Below are 21,007 nucleotides of genomic sequence, written 5' to 3'. Positions count from 1 at the left end.
AAAGCAAATGTTGGAAGAAGAGTCGCGATGTGGAACTGCATTGCAGAAAGTCTTTGGAGGCGAAAAAGAAAGGTAAACGCAAAGTATTGATAGACGAAGATTCAGAGGAAGTAGATGAGAAAGAAGATGAAGAAGAAGAAGTACAAGAACTAGAGCAACAATAACAATAACAACAACAACAACAACGGTAACAGAGGCAACAACAGCAACACGTACGTCAAGGAGTAACGAGACTGTCGCTTATAAAAGCACTTAAGACACATTTGAAACTGGAAATAAAAACGGCCAAGAGCAGAATCATCGATGCAGTCAGAGGGCTTTTAAAGGATGTTGGGCTCCTTTCTGGTCCAGTTACGGTGAGTCCGACAGAGCCTAGAATTTTGAGGACAAGTCCCCTAGACACAGAGGGGTTTACGACAAGTCCGATAGTTCTGGACAATATAAGCTTCCACGCATTTGAAGAACCGTTATGCAATGGTTTCACCTCTCGAACTCTTTCTTCCCATGCCTCTGTTAAACGTGACTTTCATATTATGCGCTATATGTCTCGCATAAAATCAGTGGTCTACTTCTTTGTACACTTCTCTGATGACTTTTATTATACTCCTATGTCGATCAGAGATCACGACAACATCAGGTCCATCTGGGATTGCTTTTATTAACATTTTCATAAACCACCTCCACAATGCATCTTTTTCTCTGTCAATAACACCACGGACTAACGGATATAGATGGTGGTCATCATCTTGTGTCGTTGCAATGACCAAAGTACCCTTATATTGTCCCGTAAAAAATATTGCATCAATCGCAACAACTTTACGCATGTAATTCCATCCTCTTACCGTTGCACCCAACGCGAAGAAGAGATATTTGAAACTTTTGTCATCTTTGTCCAACTCAAGACCGACAATTGTTCCGGTATTTCTCTTTTGCAACATGTGCAATCACCCAGGAAGCTTTCTGAAATGCTCAGTAGGATCACCTCGAATCTTACTTTCAGCTTTGTGCTTACCTCGTAATTCTGTCAAATATGTTACGATTGTACCGTACTTAGCTTTTACCCGGTCTACAATTTCATGTGTTGAAGGTGTACTATGAGGTTTACCAAGGAATTCATCCTTCAAATAATCTCGAAACAATTTCTTTGTACCCCTCAAAGCTTTGCTTATTTCAGATACAAGTTTACAGCTATGCATGGGATTATGTTTTCTTACACTCTAACACTCCGAGTTTAAGATCAGTGTCGTACGCAACTTCCAATTACAATCTGATTCAGCAAATTTGCATCTTATTTTCCATAACTTTTTATCGGACTTCAGTGTAGTATAACGAAAATGACCCATAGCTACAACTTTGCGAACATATTCTTGTGTTGCTTCCTTATTGTCAAACTCATGGCCAATTATTATATTTAATCCATTACTGAAACTAAATACAGAATTCGAAAACCGAGAGTCATCTACTAGCTCAAGGCCAAACCATCACCACCATCATCACGATCACCATCACATTTAGTCACTATAACATCCCTAAGACCACTAGAATGTTCACTGTCAGAAAGATGTATAACTTCTAGCACATTATTACTCTGAACTCTACTCTTAAAATTAGGGCTCAGCATAACACAATCCTTATAATCTATCATATCTTGTTTTCTACTACCTCCAACACCACTTTCATCAGCAGTAATTATAGGTTGTTCTTCAATATTTTATTCACATTCACCTTTCACACATACCTCAGTTATCTCCACATAAAGCATGCCTCACATTCCATTTATTTTATCCATCAGATAAATATGAACGTGTTTGTCATTCCATATGTAGGTGGACTTTCTGTTTTTTTTTTACATTTGGTAAATCGCTCAGTTTGATCTATGCTTTATCTTTATCCACCTTCATCTCCGAACATAACTTTCGAACAAGTTCACTGTAGGTCATCTCCAAGGGGGATAAAAGAATAACAATGTGACCTTGTAACCGTGTGACTTTGTGATTTTGTGACATTGTGACCTTGTCACCATGTGATTACTGTGACCCATGTGACCAGTTTTTCTAATGACCCGTGAACCATGTGACCTTGTAACCGTGCGACCACGTGACCACTTGACCATATAACCCGTAATATGTTTCTGTTGTGCACATTGTGGCCCGTTTCTATAGTGACCCGTATGATTGTTGTGCACATTGTGATCATTGTGACCCATATACCCATGCTGACCTTTGTGACAATTAACATGTGTGATCCGTGACACACAATGATGCTCGGAATACATCCAAAATGCAGATCCGAAGATGTCTTTAATTACAAACGACAGAACTACAGAAAAAACAACAATTGGAAGAAAAAAACCGCAAAAACCATAATGAAAAAAACTGGGATTTCGACAGAAGCTTACCTATTTCCACTTTTCTCACTGATTTCGCCTTGATTTGCCTGTGATTTTGTCTGAATTCGACGGATTTTGAAGATAAAATAACAAGATGAGGATGAGAGAGAGAACACAGTAAAGAGAAAGAGTTTAGTCGATAGTGGCGAGAGGAGGAGAGAGAAACCGTTTTTGAAGAAAGAGAAACCCTAAAAAAAAGGGAATTTTTTTTATAAATATTTTTAAATTTATGTCTACGGAGTATTTTTATAATTTGTCAATGAAGAGGGTAAATTGGAAGTTGAATTTTTTTTTTCAAGAGGAGAATAGTACTAGAAGTGTTTGTAATACGACTTCTATTTTATCTTTTTTTTTTAAATCCAAAATACAACTAAGAGGCCGGTTGATGTAATTATCACTTTAATTCCGGTTCGGTTCGGGTATGAACCGGTTCAATTGATAATACCGGTTTGATACTACATCTGTGTTTTCGCACGTGCGAAGTATTGCCTCCGGAGAAAATCCGATAAGAAAGATAGTTTTCTCCATATCTCCAGGCAGAGTGTGACAGAGAAGTCCGGAATTCAATCCTTAAAGGCTTAAACCCCCCCGCCCATTAAACCCTCTCTGGTTTTAGGGTTTCTTCGTTCTCCTCAGTTATGAAGACGAGTTCTTTTCAAGGTTTCTCTTACACTTCCTGTCATTCTTCTCCGTACTTCGATGCCCGCGGATCAGTTACCCCGTGGAAAATGGCCGCCTTTAGCGCCTTATCGCTATGTCCGTACACTTTCTCATTCCGGGCACGCTCTAGAAATAGGTCTTCCGTCTCGTATTCCGCCAGTTCTCCTCCTGCTTCAGGTTGTTTTCTCTTTCGGGTCCCTGAGTCTTGTGCGTTTCTGCTTATTTTCATGCGTGGACAAGTTTGTGCATTGGTGCTGTTATTTCGGAATCGGTGATTGAGTGAGTACTAGAATGGGTTTGAAGCCTTTTGCGTTGATGCAAAAATTTCAAACTTTGGGGAGCTAGGTTGAGCAACAACAAGAATATTGCCTTACGATTTGACACCAAACGAGTTGTTTTTGTTGCGGGGTTCCCTTGGATTCTCTCAGTGGCAGGAAAGTTGATGAAGTCTGAGAAGTGACTCTTAGTCAGCTATTTCTTTCATACTATCGAGATAATGTTCTGACTTTGTCCGTAAAACTCTTTTGAGTTTAGATGTAGTTCTATGTTGTGAAACTGTAGGGGCCTCACGAGGTGATTGTTTTATATATTTTGTTGCTTGCTTCTTTGATAATATGTCCCTTGCGGTATATGATTCAACTTTTTGAGGCAGGCACTTCGTCTAAGGTTCCCCGTAGAAGATCAAGTAGACTGGAAGGGCCTGGGAGAAGTATGGAGGACTCAGTAAAACGTAAAATGGAGCAGTTCTATGAGGGAGCTGATGGCCCACCACTCCGTGTCCTTCCAATAGGTGGCCTCGGTGAAATTGGAATGAATTGTATGCTTGTCGGAAACTATGACCGGTATATTTTAATTGACGCTGGTGTCATGTTTCCAGAGTAAGTATTGTGGCATATCTTGTTAGTAACTTCTCATTCTTGATTTTGTCATTAAAGTACATCCTTTTTGTGTAAACTTTTAACCTTTTACGAAAATTCTGTTGCTGTTTTAGTTATGACGAGCCTGGGGTCCAGAAAATAATACCGGACACAACGTTTATCAAAAGATGGAGGCACAAAATTGAAGCTGTTGTCATAACGCATGGTCATGAAGATCACATTGGTGCGTTGCCTTGGGTAAAGTCTTCTTCTACTTCTTCTTCTACTCCTTGAAAAGTCATAATTTTATTATTAAAGAATTTGGACCTTCTGGAGCTTTATAGAAGGAACTCAGGTTTTATTTCTGAACCAATGATTGGTTTGGAAGGGAAGCAGCACCCATTTACGGCTCATGGGAATAACATAACATCTGTTGTAACTTGTAAAATTGCTATCTTGTTTTCTCGAGTTAAATTCTAGTGTGATGGTGCGAAAAGGACATATGCACAGACAATATATGTACTTTTAATGTCCCCTTTCCATTGATTTTTCTTGTCCCATCTTTGATCAGTAGTCGTTTATGTGAACAGGTTATCCCGGCATTGGACTCCCATACACCGATATTCGCATCATCCTTCACCATGGAGGTGCTTTTACATCTGAATGAGTCCTATTTCATATTTTGGTAGTTTCTACCAAGCATGGGTTTCTGGTTTTAGTTCAATATGTATTTGCGTATCTTAGATATCTTGTCTGACAGAAGTTTAATGTTCAGGCAGCCGATAATATCTTATCATGCGTGCCTAAACTTCTATTTTCGTTTTCTGTGTACATTTTTATGATTTCCTCTGATCAATGCTTTCTATTTATTTGATAGCTTATAAAGAAGCGATTGAAGGAGAATGGGATCTTCGTTCCATCTAGACTTAAGACTTTCAAAACTCGAAGAAAATTTATGGCTGGGCCATTTGAAATAGAACCCATTACGGTGACTCATTCTATTCCTGATTGTTGTGGCTTAGTCCTTCGTTGCGCTGATGGTACCATTCTTCATACGGGAGACTGGAAGGTACCACATTCCTGTAAATTCAGTTTCCATTTTCTTTTGATTGTTTCTCAATCTGCATGAGATAATTTGATTCGTGACAGATCGATGAATCACCACTGGATGGGAAAGTGTTTGACCGTCAAGCTCTTGAGGAACTGTCAAAGGAAGGAGTAACCTTGGTAAGGATTCTGACTGTACAGACTCGTGATGTTCTTTCCTTCATAGATAGAAAGCATTCTGAATTTTTGAAGATTTTGTAGCATTCAATAAATCAAGAGATTTCATTACTTGGATTTTCTTCGTGATAGTCTGGTGTGTATTCATTACGATAAGTGTTGAATGGATGTAGGTAACTATATTGGTGTCTTTGATGTAAACTTAAGTTGAAAATGGCTGTTTTTCTTTGCTTATATCAGTCTTTCATCTATAGTTATTTCTTCGGAAAATCCCAAAAAAATATATGAACTTATCAATTTTTACAAAATAAAACTTGAACTTTTTTTTTTGCCAAATAAAACCTCAACTTGATTTTTGAGTTATAAATAAATCTAAACATTATAACAGTTGTCATTTTTAAACCCAATGTTGACGTGACGTATCGATGTCGTGACATGTGGATAGTGACATGTCAATTATGGTCAAAGTGTTGACTTGTCACATAGGATATTAGTGTGCCATGTCAGCATTTAGGTTTAAAAATGACAACGATTATAAAGTTCGGGTTTATTTTTTTACTGAAAAATGAATTCGATGTTTTATTTGATAGAAAACAAAGTTTAGGTTTTGTTTTGTGAAAATTGAGAAGTTTATGTATTTTTTTTTTGGATTTTTCCTTATTTCTTTGATCTAGTGGAGACCTGAAATGGGGAAAAAAAATTCTCTTTTTGCAGATGATGAGTGACTCAACAAATGTATTGTCACCGGGAAGGACAATTAGTGAAACGGTTGTTGCAGATGCTCTAATAAGGAATATCTCAGCAGCCAAGGGACGAGTCATCACGACACAGTTTGCATCCAATATACATCGTTTGGGAAGTGTAAAAGCTGCTGCTGATTTAACTGGTCGAAAGTTGGTATGTTCTACCCCCTTGTTCTTGAGTTTTGACTATAACCTTATGTTCCCCATTTTCCTACCAATTCTAGTTATACAAGTTGCAATTTGGAAGCTGAAGTGTAATTTTGCAACTTCTGTGGTCTATTTTCTCTTTAGGATGTTACATCCATTCAATTTATGTGGCCGTTTTCCCTTTAGTTTCTGAATTTTATTTCAGAAGTTAAAATATGATATTTCATCCGAATATTGTGTAGGTTTTTGTTGGCATGTCATTGAGGACATATCTAGATGCAGCTTGGAAGGATGGAAAAGCTCCAATCGACCCATCTACTTTGGTACAAGACCTTTTCCTTGTATTGTCTCTTGTATGTTGAATCTGATCAGCTAATCCTGGGAAATGGAGGCAAACTATTGAAGAATATATTTTTTTCCCCGAAATTCATAGTTTAGCATTTAAATTTTAAGGGATGATACATATTAACTGCAGACAAACTTTATACAAAATACAGCTCTTACCTTTTGCTTTTTCACATGCTGTTGATATTACCTGAAGCAAAATCGTTATTTCCTTCTCGTTTTTATTTCATGCATTAAGTTACTTGAGTTTGATTGATGATTGTGGCAGGTTTTGTTTCTAGCTTCAGTTTATGTTCTAACTTTTTCAAATGATTACACAGGTGAAAGTCGAAGACATTGATGCATATGCTCCAAATAATTTACTGATTGTCACGACCGGATCTCAAGTGAGTTAATATTGGCAAATTCTGTGAATTTGACTTTTGACCAACTATTCTAGCTTATTTATGCGTATGTTATCTTCCTTTGACTATGATTCTGCTCAGGCAGAACCACGTGCTGCCCTGAATCTTGCATCATATGGTAGCAGTCACTCTTTCAAACTTACCAAGGAAGACATAATTCTCTATTCAGCAAAGGTAGCACACACATTTTGCCTAAAGAATGTACATAAATATGCATTGTGTTGAACAACATGTGTTTTGTTAGGACTTAGGATCACTGATATTTGTGCCTTTTGTTTTTACCCCAAGGTGATTCCGGGCAATGAATCACGAGTGATGAAGATGATGAACCGGCTAGCAGATATTGGGCCGACTATTGTAATGGGTAGGAATGAAATGCTGCACACATCTGGTCACGCCTATCGCGGGGAACTTGTAAGTGGCCACCATTTGTGACTTTCTAGGAAAAGGGATCCTTTCTAATTGATTGTGATTTTCATTTCTTGTGTTAATTCTGAAGGAAGAGGTTCTTAAGATAGTAAAACCACAACATTTTCTACCTGTACATGGAGAACTCTTGTTCCTGAAGGAGCACGAGTTGCTCGGGAGGTCTACTGGGATTCGACACACCACTGTAAGTGTCTCCAGATGCATTGTGATGCATGCTAGACAGATTTACGAAAAGGAAAATGTCAGATTATGTGTAATGAATTCTGATGGTGAACATGTTTTCAGAATTATGCAACTTGCTATATGCTTTTGTTTGCATAGGTTCAGATTCGTGAATAGATAAGTTTTGATTGGGATATAATGTGAGAGTGAAAGGAGAAAATGAAATTGCTGGATGGAAAGAACATATGGGAAAAGATTTTTCTCAGACTATGTTCAGATTGATCTTGTGACAAGGCATTAAGCCTGTATATACACGGTCTTGCACTTCCTCTACAACTTGGCTTAATGCTCCTTGAAAGATTGTAACTTCATCTCTTCAGCTGCAACATTTATCCCTGTCCGGTATTTGAGGCTTTACGTGCTGAACTTTTTGACACTGATCAATTTTTATTCAGGTTATAAAAAATGGAGAGATGCTTGGGGTTTCTCATTTGAGAAACAGACGAGTTTTGTCCAATGGATTTAGTTCTCTTGGGAAAGAAAATTTGCAGGTTGGCTATTGGTCTTATCCTTTTGCCTTTCTCTGTCAAACAAATCGAGCTGAGTACTGAATAATCTTAACCTTGCTGCAGTTAATGTATAGTGATGGTGATAAAGCATTTGGCACATCAAGTGAACTTTGCATTGACGAGAGACTACGGATTGCATCTGATGGCATTGTAGTAGTCAGGTATGACAAGAATATAGTTAGATCCCTGTTACCTCCGTGAACCTTTTGCACTAGAGGCCCTTCAGAGAATTACTCTGACCCTTTTGACCTCCAGCTATATATCTATATGTTTGACAATGTTATATCTTTGTTACAGCATGGAAATCTTGCGACCACATAGCGTTGATGGTGTTGCAGAAAATAGTATAAAAGGAAAAATAAGAATAACTACCCGTTGCTTGTGGCTTGACAAAGGGAAACTACTAGATGCTCTTTACAAAGCTGCTCATGCTTCTCTATCAAGCTGTCCTGTGAACTGCCCCTTGGCTCACATGGAACGAACGGTTGCCGAAGTACTGAGGAAGATTGTCCGGAAGTATAGTGGTAAAAGGCCAGAAATCATTGCTGTAGCCATGGAAAATCCCATGGCTGTCGTCTCAGATGAGGTCAGGATGAAACTATCGGGCGATTCAAATGTTGGTTCTGGAGTGTCAGCGTTAAAGAAAGTTTTGGAAGGACAACCCAGAAGAAGTCGGTCAAAGAAGACATCTCCACAAGACCGTCCAAGAGAAGTAGATGATATTGTCGGCAGTGCAAGACTGCTGGATAATGAAGAAGCCTCGGCATCAGGTTACACAGTTGAAGATACGCACTCAGGGAGTTCTGAAGAGTCCGAAGATTTTTGGAAATCGTTCATCACTTCAACATCACCTTCGCCTGCTGCTAAATTGGAAAATGCATATACGGTGGCTGATGCAGAGGTTAAGACAGAGGATGAAAAGATCAGTAGCAGAGATGATGATTCATCTGAAGCGTCAGATTCCGAGTCAAAGCCTTCAAAACGTATCAAGCGGAACAAATGGAAGCCTGAAGAGGTTAAGAAGCTTATAAGGACGCGTGGAGAACTGCACAGCAGATTTCAGGTGGTGAAAGGCAGAATGGCTTTGTGGGAAGAAATTTCTACAAACCTAATGGCTGATGGAATCATCAGAAGCCCAGGACAGTGCAAATCTCTCTGGGCATCTCTCATTCAGAAATATGAGGTTCGTTCTTCATCTCTTGGTAGTGTTCTTTAACTCTGGGAATCATGCTTAGAGCATTCTTTCCGGTTACACCATAGAGAACAATCGCTATTTATCAAAATTAAGAAAAAGGTACTTAAATTTTGAAACAGATGCTTCATGCAGAAAAACTTCAATCCTGGTTAGATCATAAAGATCAAAGATTATCCGTTTTCTTGCTTTTTTTTTCTGGAAATATGGCACTGTTGATTACTGATAGATGACCTCTAGTGTTCTTGAAACTTTCTCATTGTCTGTGCTTAAACAGAGCTGTTGAACCCCGTTGTATATACATCTATATGTAGACGTTTTTGTTGAAAGATTGTACAATGTTGTGTGGTTCTTGCAGGAGTGCAAGGCTGATACAGAAGGGAAGAACAGTTGGCCACACTTTGAGGACATGGACAACATCTTATCCGAGTTAGGTGCTCCAGCAGCAAAATAGACACGTGTACATGCCACATTCATGTACATGTATATGTATATGCCATATTCATATACATGCACTGAAGCATTTCATGTGTATACATGTATGCGCTTCTCTTGTCTGGTGATTAACTCTGTAATGTAACAGAGATCCATTGAAGAAGGATGAATGACAGAAGGCAGAAGCTCTTGGGAGGAGGTGTGTTCTGGTTATAACTGAAGAGGAGGTTGTTCATTATGCCATCCAAGTTTCATTCATTGTACTTTGTTTCTGTTTTCCTTTCCATCTTCCGGAATTTTGACATCTTTATCTCAAGGTTATGGTGGCATAGAGATTAGTCATCTGGTACTGTTCGACCGAATTGGACCAAACCGGAAAACATCAGTTGGTTTTTAAAGTTTATTCATAAGCCCCTCTCTTTGTTCTTTCTTGTTTTTTGTTTTTTTCTTCAATATTGTCAAAAAGAAAATTAAAAAATTATCTGACATTGGTTATTTTTTAAACAAACATACAAACCCGAACTCAAACTGCAATGATTGATTACGATGATAAAAGCGGTTGGATTGAATTTCACCAACAATAACCATAACTAGAACATTACCATTCCAGTTGTGGCTTCACTGAAACGGTCCAATCCGGTTTAACGGTTCTAGCAAACCCATAATAACCGAACCGGATCCATGCCCATTCCTGCATTTGGGGACATGTAACTATTGCAAATTTACATGTTAAAGAAACCTCCCCAAATTTCAGATGACAGATCCCAAAAGACCAAAAAAGGACCCACATATGTTCAAGAACCCAAATTCCAGATAATTAAACCGGATCCCATTCTAACCAAGAACCCTAAGTTCCAGACCATACTTAACCTCTCAAGTTACAACCATCCATAATCTATATCTCCCCCCTGTTTTCATGGCTTGATCTACTTACTGGATTAACTGTTGGCGTTTTTCAGTCGTGCAATGAGCTCATCCTGCCAGTCACCAAATATTTAAGTACAAGTATCACGGGCGAAAACTAACCAACGGGAAACATATCCATATGATAATATAAATAGCAAGAGCAAGCTTGGATTTTTTTTAGACGGGTATATGTAATGAGGACTTGCCTTTCTTCCTTTTGCTGGAAGACCCTTCTCTTTGAGAATGGCTCGAAGCTTCTCAACAGTCAAAGAATGATAGTCTTTTTCCTCTGTGCAGGAGAATTCTTTAAGTGGCCTTTGGATCTATCAAAATGAAATCACAGGACAGATATGATCGAAGCTTACCTTGTCTAGTTCCATTAGTAGCTCTCTTGGCTGTAGTTCTCTCCTCCAGTGCTCTATTTGCAGCTCTATTGCAAAGAAAAGCAGAGAAGGGAAATCATAGTAGCTATTAAACGAACATATATGCCCGCAACAAGAATACTTTAAGATTGAGAAATGAGCCGAAAAAGTTATGTGATGATCCAATGGATGAATCAAATACCTCTTTCTAGGGCCATCTTCAGCAGCTCCTTTTGCATCCTTTGAACTAGATTCACCTCTTTGTTTCTTTATCATGAGAGATCTAATGAGTATATTTTGCTGGTTTGTTTTGATCTGTTGCCCGTCTGGATATACGGATAACAATAAGTTTAACTTTTCTTCCTAACAATTCAATCGAAAGGAAATAGCAAACGATGACACAAAATTATCTGACAGCAACTTCTTCTGAATAGAGTGTGCATCAACACTCATAAAGGTGAATTATAAAGTATAAACTTGATTATGCCTCCAAATATTAACTTATTAAGAGACAACAACATGTTTAGTCAATGAAATTGTCTAGTTAATGAAGAAATCATACTCAGCGAGCACCAATAACTTTTACAGGATAGCTAATGTGATAGATCTAGCCAAAAAAAAAAGAAGAAAGAAAAAGAACAAGACAGAAGATAATTAAAGAAACAAATACCTGGGGGAGATGTGTCATGTTCACATATATAGACCCGCATACCTCCCTGCATTCGTACACAAATGCAAATTTACCACATGTATGAATACATCACTGATCAATCAACAAAGGCAATGCTACACAAACTGCACAAACAAATGGCAAGAGCCACTAATGGGTCTGCATAGAAACAAACATTGCCTGTGGCGGCCCGGCAAACATAAAAAGAAAAAAAAAATAGGAACAATGAAAACTATCAATGGCTCCAAAATTAAACAAGCTATCCATTCCATTCAGCAATCAGCATTACTACCCAGGATTTAACTAATGTTAAAACATGTAGAATGAAGAACATGTTCGAACATCAGGTCAGGAAACACTCAAGTCAACAGGTTTCGCAATCTGAGTTCGATATCTTTTCCCGTGGGACAAGACAACAAGATGAAGCCACACCTATTCATAGTAGTGTCCATCTATAGGATCATCCGTTATTCTCAGTCAACAATTACGAACACCAAAGACTAACAAGACTAGTCACCATGAATTTGGGCCATAAATAAATGTTGAGGATCCTCTAAACTCGAATGAACAATACAACCTAAACGACTTTGCCATTTATCATCACACAATTTGACAGAAACATCACAGATATTCAAGTTTATATGTCCATGGCGTTTGATACTACTCAAAGCAAAAGAAACCCTTCTGGTCCTAAAAATAGCACTTAAGATTTAAACCTCGGACTTGTCTTCCATCGAAATGACTCTATAACTGATGTGTCTCAGAGTTTGAACAAATTGAACAAAAGGGTAGAGTCTGTTACTTTCAATACCCAAAATTTCATCAGCAGAACCCGAACTCAATAGTCAATCGAGCGTCGAAAAGGCAACCATGTCTAGGGTTTCAGCGAAGTTTACCGGATTGGAAGAGACAACGGTGGAGGAGAAGAGACCGCGAGATGGAAGGTCGGCGAGGTACTTGGAAGCGGCGGAAGCAGTTAGATTAGACGAATCGGGCTGCCGAGAAGACGAAGCCTCCATGGCCAAACCACTGATAAACCCTAGCCCAAACAGACTAACAGAGAGAGAGAGAGAGAGAGAGAGAGAGAGAGAGATCTGTGTGTAAAGAAGTTGCAGGAAGGAAACAACGGAAGCCGAGGCGATTATCTGGTGAACCGAGGATATGGGCCGTGTGACGCGGAAGACCCTGTCAAGTGTGTGTTCGGCAGCCGAGAAAATATCCCAGAAAATGTTGAAAAAAAAATCCGAACTTTTTTCCCTTTCCCTCGACGTTGTTAATTACCATATCTGTTTCAGTGAGTTTTTCCTATGAGCAAAGCTTATTTACCCTTTCTCCTTCTCTTCTCTCTTCTCTCTCTCTCATGCCTTTGATGTCATACTTTTTCTCCCAACATATATTATAGATTGGGGTGTCAATCGGCATGTACCAATCCAATTCGATCCGAGTCCACACTTGACTCGAAGGTTTTGGATATTAGTTTCAGGCCGATCCAATTTTTTCTGATCTATGCAGTTAAGTTCAAAGTCTGACCTAATATATTTTGGATTCAGATCAAGTCGGGTCGGGTCACACCAGTCTGTATAATTTTCTTTAAATGTTATTTTTTTTCTTTTTTTATAAATATATCGAGTTTTCAAACTGACCTAAATTGAGTTCGAAACCCGATTTAAATCCGACTCGAAAGCCCGACTCGATACCCACTTTTTAGGTTAAATCGGACCGGATTTTAGATCTCGGAACTAAATTGATACTCTAATTATACATTTCATATTTATTTATTTATATATGTTCACTATTTAATAAACATGTCAATTATTATTGGTGGGGTTGTTTTGTTTTGTGTTCTATTAATGTACCATTTTTAGTTCTAATTCAAAGACAGTTTGTAAAAAAAATCATCATTATGTAATTTGATAACAAAAGAAAATTGTCTCTTTCTCTTTAAATTTTATTAGCTTCTATAAAAATAATATTTTTATTCTAATATAAAAAATAAATAACATTATAAGAATGTATTATAATCAGTTAAAAAGCTATCAAGTCTAAAGAACATTGTGAGAATATTCAAACTTTAATCTATTTTATAACTTATATTTTAGTTAAAATTTTGAATTATATTGCGGATACCTCTATGGCATTGGAAAAAAAAACATTATAAAAAATAGCCTTCTCTTATCGGACGCGGATGACGATGATGATGATGATATAAAATTTTAAAACTTCATCAACAAAACTCTAAACATGATAAACAAATGGAGTTTGAGTAATATTTTAGTTAAAACTATTATAATATTTATCCACGATTAAAAAAAACGAAATGATCTTGGTATTATATTTATTTGGGAAAATCCCAATTATAAAAATCTTGTATTTTTCTTTCGTCGCAATTTAAACCTTATATTTTTTTTTATCCAAAAAAACGTTGTACTTTTAAAAATTGGCAAATAAAACTCTGAACGAAAAAAAAATACTACTTAATCCTGACATGATATCCTAATCACCTTCCACAACATCTACCCTTGATATTTAATAATATTAATTAATAAAAAATAATAATATTAATAAAATAAAAATTTAAAAATTATATACATTCATATACACATATATCACACATACATATATAATGAAATTAAATGATATACATATATAAACATATATATATATATAATACATACATATATATATGTGTATAATTATATGTTATATGTATGTGTGATATATGATTTTTTCCTAAAAATCATACATATATATGTAATGATTTTTAAAAAAAAATACATATATAACACATACATATAAAACATATAATTATATACATATATATGTATATATTATATGTATATATATATGTGTGCATATATAAATATGTTCATATATATGTATATATGTATATCATTTAATTTCATTATATATGTATGTGTGATATATGTGTATATGAATGTATATAATTTTTAAATTTTTATTTTTATTAATATTATTATTTTATTATTATTATTATTATTTAATATTATTAAATATTAGGAATTGATGGTGTGGTAGATGAATATGATGTCATGTTAGTATTAAATAGTATTTTTTCGTTCAGGATTTTATTTGTTAATTTTAAAAAATACAGGGTTTTATTTTGTCAATTTTTAAAAGTACCATATTTTTTGGATAAAAAAAATATAGGATTTAAATTATGATGAGAAAAAAGTAGATGGTTTTTATTGAGATTTTTCTAATTTATTTTAAAAAGATTATGAAAGGACCTTTTGAACCCAAAAAGCCACGTGCTTCTCCAATTATTACATAAAACCACTCCCTCCTCTTGGTAAAGCAAGTAATAGTTTTTAAAAAAAATTGTCCACAAAAGTGACAAAATTTAAAAAAAAAAATCCACGTGCTTCACCAATCATGAAGTTAATTGTGTTTCCTTTGTAGTATTTTCGAGGTTGATGGCTACAAAATTTTCTGAAAAAAGTCATAAAATGTACTTTTGGTGATTTTCTAATTTATATGGCAAATCGTACGTTAATTACAATGAATGAACTAATTTGTTTTATGTTAAATTATACAAACACAAAAATTCTTAACTTCTAGAGTCACTTTGGATAAATAATTTTCCATTCTCCAACTTAAAACAAAAAAAAAACAATAAATTTCATTAGGGCACACACTTTGTACATCATCAAAATATATATGTATGTGTGATATATGTGTATATGAATGTATATAATTTTTAAATTTTTATTTTTATTAATATTATTATTTTATTATTATTATTATTATTTAATATTATTAAATATTAGGAATTGATGGTGTGGTAGATGAATATGATGTCATGTTAGTATTAAATAGTATTTTTTCGTTCAGGATTTTATTTGTTAATTTTAAAAAATACAGGGTTTTATTTTGTCAATTTTTAAAAGTACCATATTTTTTGGATAAAAAAAATATAGGATTTAAATTATGATGAGAAAAAAGTAGATGGTTTTTATTGAGATTTTTCTAATTTATTTTAAAAAGATTATGAAAGGACCTTTTGAACCCAAAAAGCCACGTGCTTCTCCAATTATTACATAAAACCACTCCCTCCTCTTGGTAAAGCAAGTAATAGTTTTTAAAAAAAATTGTCCACAAAAGTGACAAAATTTAAAAAAAAAAATCCACGTGCTTCACCAATCATGAAGTTAATTGTGTTTCCTTTGTAGTATTTTCGAGGTTGATGGCTACAAAATTTTCTGAAAAAAGTCATAAAATGTACTTTTGGTGATTTTCTAATTTATATGGCAAATCGTACGTTAATTACAATGAATGAACTAATTTGTTTTATGTTAAATTATACAAACACAAAAATTCTTAACTTCTAGAGTCACTTTGGATAAATAATTTTCCATTCTCCAACTTAAAACAAAAAAAAAACAATAAATTTCATTAGGGCACACACTTTGTACATCATCAAAAAGGCAAAAATGACCCACAAAAATAAAAATTAGGAGTAAATACTTCATTTCAAGCGATTTACTTACGAGTATAATGTATATATGTATATGTGTATATATATATCACTTACTCATCAACAGCCCTTTCTTACACGCATTTCAGAGAGAGATAGAGAGAGAGAGAGAGTTGTTAATGGCGGGAGACAGCCAAAAGGAGCTACAGCTGTTGCCATGTCGGCCATCGGATCAGGCGGTGAGGAAGCAGAAACCGACGGTGCAGATGATGACAGGCTCGTCTGCGATGATGATACAGCATGATCTCGACCTCAAGCTCTCCATCGCCACGGCGGCGGCGGAGCATCCGTACGGTCTGGAGACGGTGAGGTGGCAGGCGGCGGAGCATATAAGGCTCGCTGCCATTGAGAAGGCTTACGCCCAGAGGGTCAGAGAGTTGACTCGAAGGGAGATGGAGTTGGCTCAGTCCGAGTTCGCCCGCGCCAGGTACTGCATGACCGCTCCGGTTCGCCTAACCGGATTTCTCGTGAGAATTCATCACCCAATACCGGACCCAGATTTGGTTTGGACCAGCTCCATTTTTTCGAACTGGTTTTATATGATATTTACAAAAACGGGATATATAGATGAACCAGCTCGTATTATATTCTAAAGATCTATGGTGTCAAAACTTTCACTTTAAACTCGAATATATATATATATATATATATATATATATGTATATATCATGAATTAATCTTGGAATGCACGGCTTTGAAGTCGGGATTGGTTCGGATGAATCAGGAAGATATGGCAGAGAGCGAGGGAGGAAGTGGAGAAAGCCGAGCGGTTGGAGGAAAGGGCAATGTGCATGGAGATTGCTAATTGCCACTCCTGCAGGCAGAGGTTTAGGCCCTAAAACACCTAATTAATTACAATGGATATATTAATTTAATCATGAGAAGGAGATCATTGGTTTCACTGTCGGAAAAATAATAAGAACTTTCTTTTGGGGGTTTTACTGTTTTAGGGTTTCCGAATTTGGTGTATATTGGGATCTTTGTTTTCCTCCAAATCTAAGGATGGTTTCTTGCCCTAAAACCTCCTTATTTACCAAGGAAGATCGTAATATTCTTTTTCATTTCTCACGATTGTCTTCGTATCTTTAATTCTAGCTGCTGTTATTTCAATTTAATTAATGCTTTTATGGGTCTAAATCGCCATAATTCCCAATTGGTTATTACGGAAAGGGAGACGTAAATGAATATGTAAGAACAACGAAGAGACATGTGAAATGTGAAAACAGAGGCTGTGATCTATTGAATTTGCACGATCTTTGACATAATTGGTCGGTAAAAATGATATATATATATATATATATATATATGTCTACATACACGTACACATGCATGTACATGATGGGTTGCATAAACATGCATGATCACTCACCAAAACTAATAATATATATAGTATACGTACGTACATCATCAAGATAAAAAGGAACATAAAGGACAGGGTCTAATTAAAAGCTAAACACAAAACATGCTAAAGAAATACAAAATTTATTAGTGTTCTTAATTAATTAGTATAATTACAATATCATTTCATACGGTTGAAATGATTGAAATCGCCTATGCTCGTGGTGATTAATTAAAGCTATGATCATATGCACGTTTTCCCGTGCTTGAACAACTCATCTTGCAGTATTTTATAGATCTTGAAAAAAATCGAATTATAGATCATTAAATTACGACGAAAATTGAAATGAAAGTGAGTAAAGCTAGAAAGCAGTACTATGTTGTCTAAGACACGCGTGGATACGAAAACTGCAAAAAGGCTATAGGACGACCAATGCGATGAAACCCTAGAGAGTGCTTTTTAAGGCAAAGAGATTTAATTAATCACGATATTAGGATATGTGTTAGGGATTTACAGTGCTATAAAGGTTATCTAATACATGCGTATATTAGGATATGTGTTACCGAAAATGTCGGGTTTAAAAACTAAATAGTGTTTAGTAATTGTTAGTATAACGTTTTTCAAATATATAGTTTACCACAATACCGACACATTTTTTTTATTTTATTTTTATATTATTATATTACTAATACTAATCTATAGTCGACTTTAACGATGCAATGAAAAGATTGTGATCGGAAAGATCAATTATATATGTTGCATAATATATATATATATATATATATACATAATAAAATCAAATCGGCATGGTCTGCAGAGAGAGAGAGAGAGAGAGAGAGAGAGAGAGAGAGAGATTTAGGGATATGGAAATAGATATTGCAACTCAAGTTCACTTGACGGATGATATTTTTTTATCCACCAAACCGGAAATATATATATATGGACCTTATTAAATTATGAAAAAAAACAAGTAGCTAGATCATGGAAGCGTCTGTTTCATGATAAAATGAGAAAAGACAGTACAAGATACGATTATATTCACAATCAGATTCATCAAACTTGAAGATGAAGGGAAGATTTTGCAAGAGCAATTGAGATGTCAAAAAATCCCGAGGGGGGACATCGTTAGATGAAGGGTGGAACCTTTGATAATGATATAAAGATGCAAATGAATCGGAACAAAAAGCAAGAAGAAGGTATCCACTTGCTTTCAACTTCTTCCCCTTAGCTCTCTCTCTTTCCATTAACAAACACCAATGAGAAAAAATCAAAGAAAACCCATAAACCCCACTCATGACTTTGTCTCCCTCAACCTTTTTTGGCTTTCTTTGTTGTGGATTAGAGTGAAAACTTGGCATAATTAGCGCATATGTATAGCGAATAATATATATGTAAGTTAAGAAATTAGTGAAGATATATATATGTCAGATCTATACGTTTCTAGATAGGGGCACATGCACCCATTCAATCAATAGAAAAAAAAATTATTTTCTATATAAATTATGTAAAATTTTAAATAAAACTATGAAATACCTCCAATTTAAAAATGTTTATCATAAAAATAAATTTGTCCTCAATAATATATGTTTTTGAGCCTGCCATTATATTTTTTGAATTTTGAAGATCTCTAAACATGTACCGAAAAACATTTTAGAGTTCCATATTAGGGATTTCACAGATCGCATATATATAAACAGACGAAATTCTAATGATAGATCGTGTATGTAATGATACAATTATCAAAATACTAATATTTTCGATGTGATTGATCATAAAAACGATAAAATCAAGTGCTCTGTACACCAAATTAACACTCATTGAATGGAACGTATGCTAGAACTATTGTTCTAGAGAGATCGAGAGAGAAATCGATCCAAGATGGAAGGAGAAAACTTGAGAATCTATGGTTTTTGGATGACTAGCACAAAAAATATATATCTACATATATATATATATATGTATGTCCAAGTTAATTGGGTTTTGGCTTTGATATATATATATATATATACATATATGCACAAGTTTTTATATATGTCATTCATAACTAATTAATATAGGTAACGTTTAATATTATAATATAAATGGTAGAAAAGTTGTCTGAAATGGAGAATATAATATCTGGTGGGGGCGAAGGAATCAAAGATTTTTAGTTAGGTCCTAATGAAAGGAACACACGGAAAGAAGAAGATAGGATAAGAGATTTCAATCCCTAATTGCAGAAAAGAGAATAAAATCGTGGGACATATACTATTATAGAGGAAAATGTAAATTCAATGATTTGACAGATTTGTTTTATTTTATTACATTATATAGTTTGGTTCACTGAAAACTTGGTTTGTCTCTAACCAAAGCACTCATTTCCTTAAATTTTTTTTCTGGTTGTTATCATTTTCATATTATCATAGCGTTCGACATTCAAAACAAATAAATTTTGTAGTGTAATAATAATAATAATAATAATAATAATAATAATAATAATAATAATAATAATAATAATAACATTAATATATCTGTAATATAGGTGGTTAACTGGTAAAAGTTGAAACAAATATTTTTTCAATCCCAAGTTCGAATATCTATTTAAGAAGGGATATTTATGTGAATTTTTTCGATTTTTAGAAAATATAGTTGGATTGAAACTCTCCGATTATTAAAAAAAAAAATCTAAACAGATATATATTACGTAAATCTAAACCCTAGATCCTCTTATTACATGCTAGACATTAAAAAAAAATCAGAATTCTTCGATAGAATTATGCATGCATGCAGTGACATGTTTTTATTTGATAAACTCCTGTTTATTTTACGTTTCTATTGTACTTTTAATTTACGTTATATACAAACGGAATCATTAGATCTCGAATAAAACCTAGGTATAAAGCGGTCATGCATATTGGATGGCAAATTGGCAATTTGATAGCATGATAATAATAATATATGTAACAAATATCTCGTCAAATATATATACGTATACCATTTAGTATTGGTTTTGTATCTTCAACAAGAAGTATTCCATTTCAAAATATGAGTCTTAATTTAATAATTGTGACGACATGAGAATATATATATATATATATATATATATATATATATATATATAAAGACTTATACAAAGTATATGCTTGTGTGTGAGAGTGAGTGTTGTGGTGTGTACTACGCGAAGCAATGAAATCAAAGTTTGAATTCATCGGAACGATAGAGATATGTCAGTGAAATTAGAAGACAATGGAAACATATGATACATCAATGCACGCAACAGCCCGTCGTGACATAACCTTCACATTTTGTCTTTTCATATTTGTCTTTACACACACACACACATACACACAGTTTGTAACTATATATATGTACGTACGTAGACACACTCTATATACATGTATGTATACAGATGGGAAGACATTATATATATATATAGATACACATCCTGCAATCATATTAAACTTTGAAAACAAAACAATAGTGGGGTTGTGTGGATTTGTGAGAGAAAAGGTGAAGGGGAGAGAGCCATCATTTTCAAAGGGCCATTTCCTTTGTCCAGCTTTTTTCACCTTTTATGTTTTCTGCATCCCCATGTGGATTGTATCTTTTCTTGTCTCCTCTTTTTTATATCTCCCAACTCTAACCAAAATAAATTATTATTATTTTTATCTAGTTTCATTTTTTCCGTATTTTATTATTT

General features: G+C 34.9%; 3 protein-coding genes across 4 annotated transcripts; 2 read left to right on the top strand and 1 right to left on the bottom strand.

Moving 5' to 3' along the window:
* The first annotated feature begins 2,916 nt into the window (after positions 1–2,916).
* Positions 2,917–9,971, top strand: LOC104798948 (ribonuclease J). Of its 2 annotated transcripts, XM_010521213.2 has the most exons (17): positions 2,917–3,226; positions 3,702–3,927; positions 4,041–4,164; positions 4,497–4,553; positions 4,784–4,975; positions 5,056–5,133; positions 5,845–6,027; positions 6,263–6,343; positions 6,686–6,751; positions 6,851–6,943; positions 7,058–7,183; positions 7,269–7,382; positions 7,816–7,911; positions 7,993–8,090; positions 8,227–9,112; positions 9,480–9,550; positions 9,705–9,971. In XM_010521213.2, exons 1-17 carry the CDS (start codon positions 3,028–3,030, stop codon positions 9,727–9,729), a joined length of 2,715 nt encoding a protein of 904 aa, XP_010519515.1. In that variant the 5' UTR covers positions 2,917–3,027; the 3' UTR covers positions 9,730–9,971. The 2 variants fall into 2 exon arrangements, with proteins under 2 accessions (XP_010519515.1, XP_010519514.1); XM_010521212.2 differs by having other exon boundaries at positions 9,480–9,966.
* A 99-nt stretch (positions 9,972–10,070) lies between these two features.
* LOC104798947 lies at positions 10,071–12,835 on the bottom strand. The gene is made up of 6 exons (XM_010521211.2): positions 12,391–12,835; positions 11,495–11,540; positions 11,027–11,150; positions 10,828–10,892; positions 10,669–10,751; positions 10,071–10,533 (listed from the first exon to the last, which is right to left on the bottom strand). Exons 1-6 carry the CDS (start codon positions 12,511–12,513, stop codon positions 10,495–10,497), a joined length of 480 nt encoding a protein of 159 aa, XP_010519513.1. The 5' UTR covers positions 12,514–12,835; the 3' UTR covers positions 10,071–10,494.
* Positions 12,836–16,055: 3,220 nt separating this feature from the next.
* LOC104798946 (protein SHOOT GRAVITROPISM 5-like) lies at positions 16,056–17,057 on the top strand. Its single transcript, XM_010521210.2, has 2 exons — positions 16,056–16,416; positions 16,714–17,057. The coding sequence occupies exons 1-2, from the start codon at positions 16,109–16,111 to the stop codon at positions 16,826–16,828; spliced, it is 423 nt and encodes a 140-aa protein (XP_010519512.1). The 5' UTR covers positions 16,056–16,108; the 3' UTR covers positions 16,829–17,057.
* Positions 17,058–21,007: the final 3,950 nt, after the last annotated feature.

Source organism: Tarenaya hassleriana, unplaced genomic scaffold (assembly GCF_000463585.1).
Source record: "Tarenaya hassleriana unplaced genomic scaffold, ASM46358v1 Cleome6, whole genome shotgun sequence".
Classification (NCBI taxonomy): Eukaryota; Viridiplantae; Streptophyta; class Magnoliopsida; order Brassicales; family Cleomaceae; genus Tarenaya; species Tarenaya hassleriana.
The sequence above is the reverse complement of the archived record's forward strand: the minus strand, read 5'-3'. Positions and strand labels throughout refer to the sequence as shown.

What these genes read in the sequence shown, in the direction of transcription:
- LOC104798948 (XM_010521213.2), top strand. Translation starts at nt 3,028, where the DNA reads ATGAAGACGAGTTCTTTTCAAGGTTTCTCTTACACTTCCTGTCATTCT. An exon ending in TAATTCTCTATTCAGCAAAG is followed by an intron (nt 6,944 to 7,057) that starts GTAGCACACACA and finishes TTTTACCCCAAG; the next exon opens with GTGATTCCGGGCAATGAATC. An exon ending in CTGGGATTCGACACACCACT is followed by an intron (nt 7,383 to 7,815) that starts GTAAGTGTCTCC and finishes ATTTTTATTCAG; the next exon opens with GTTATAAAAAATGGAGAGAT.
- LOC104798947 (XM_010521211.2), bottom strand. Translation starts at nt 12,513, where the DNA reads ATGGAGGCTTCGTCTTCTCGGCAGCCCGATTCGTCTAATCTAACTGCT. An exon ending in GAAGATGGCCCTAGAAAGAG is followed by an intron (nt 10,893 to 11,026) that starts GTATTTGATTCA and finishes TCTTTGCAATAG; the next exon opens with AGCTGCAAATAGAGCACTGG. An exon ending in TACTAATGGAACTAGACAAG is followed by an intron (nt 10,752 to 10,827) that starts GTAAGCTTCGAT and finishes TCTCCTGCACAG; the next exon opens with AGGAAAAAGACTATCATTCT.
- LOC104798946 (XM_010521210.2), top strand. Translation starts at nt 16,109, where the DNA reads ATGGCGGGAGACAGCCAAAAGGAGCTACAGCTGTTGCCATGTCGGCCA. An exon ending in TCCGAGTTCGCCCGCGCCAG is followed by an intron (nt 16,417 to 16,713) that starts GTACTGCATGAC and finishes CGGATGAATCAG; the next exon opens with GAAGATATGGCAGAGAGCGA.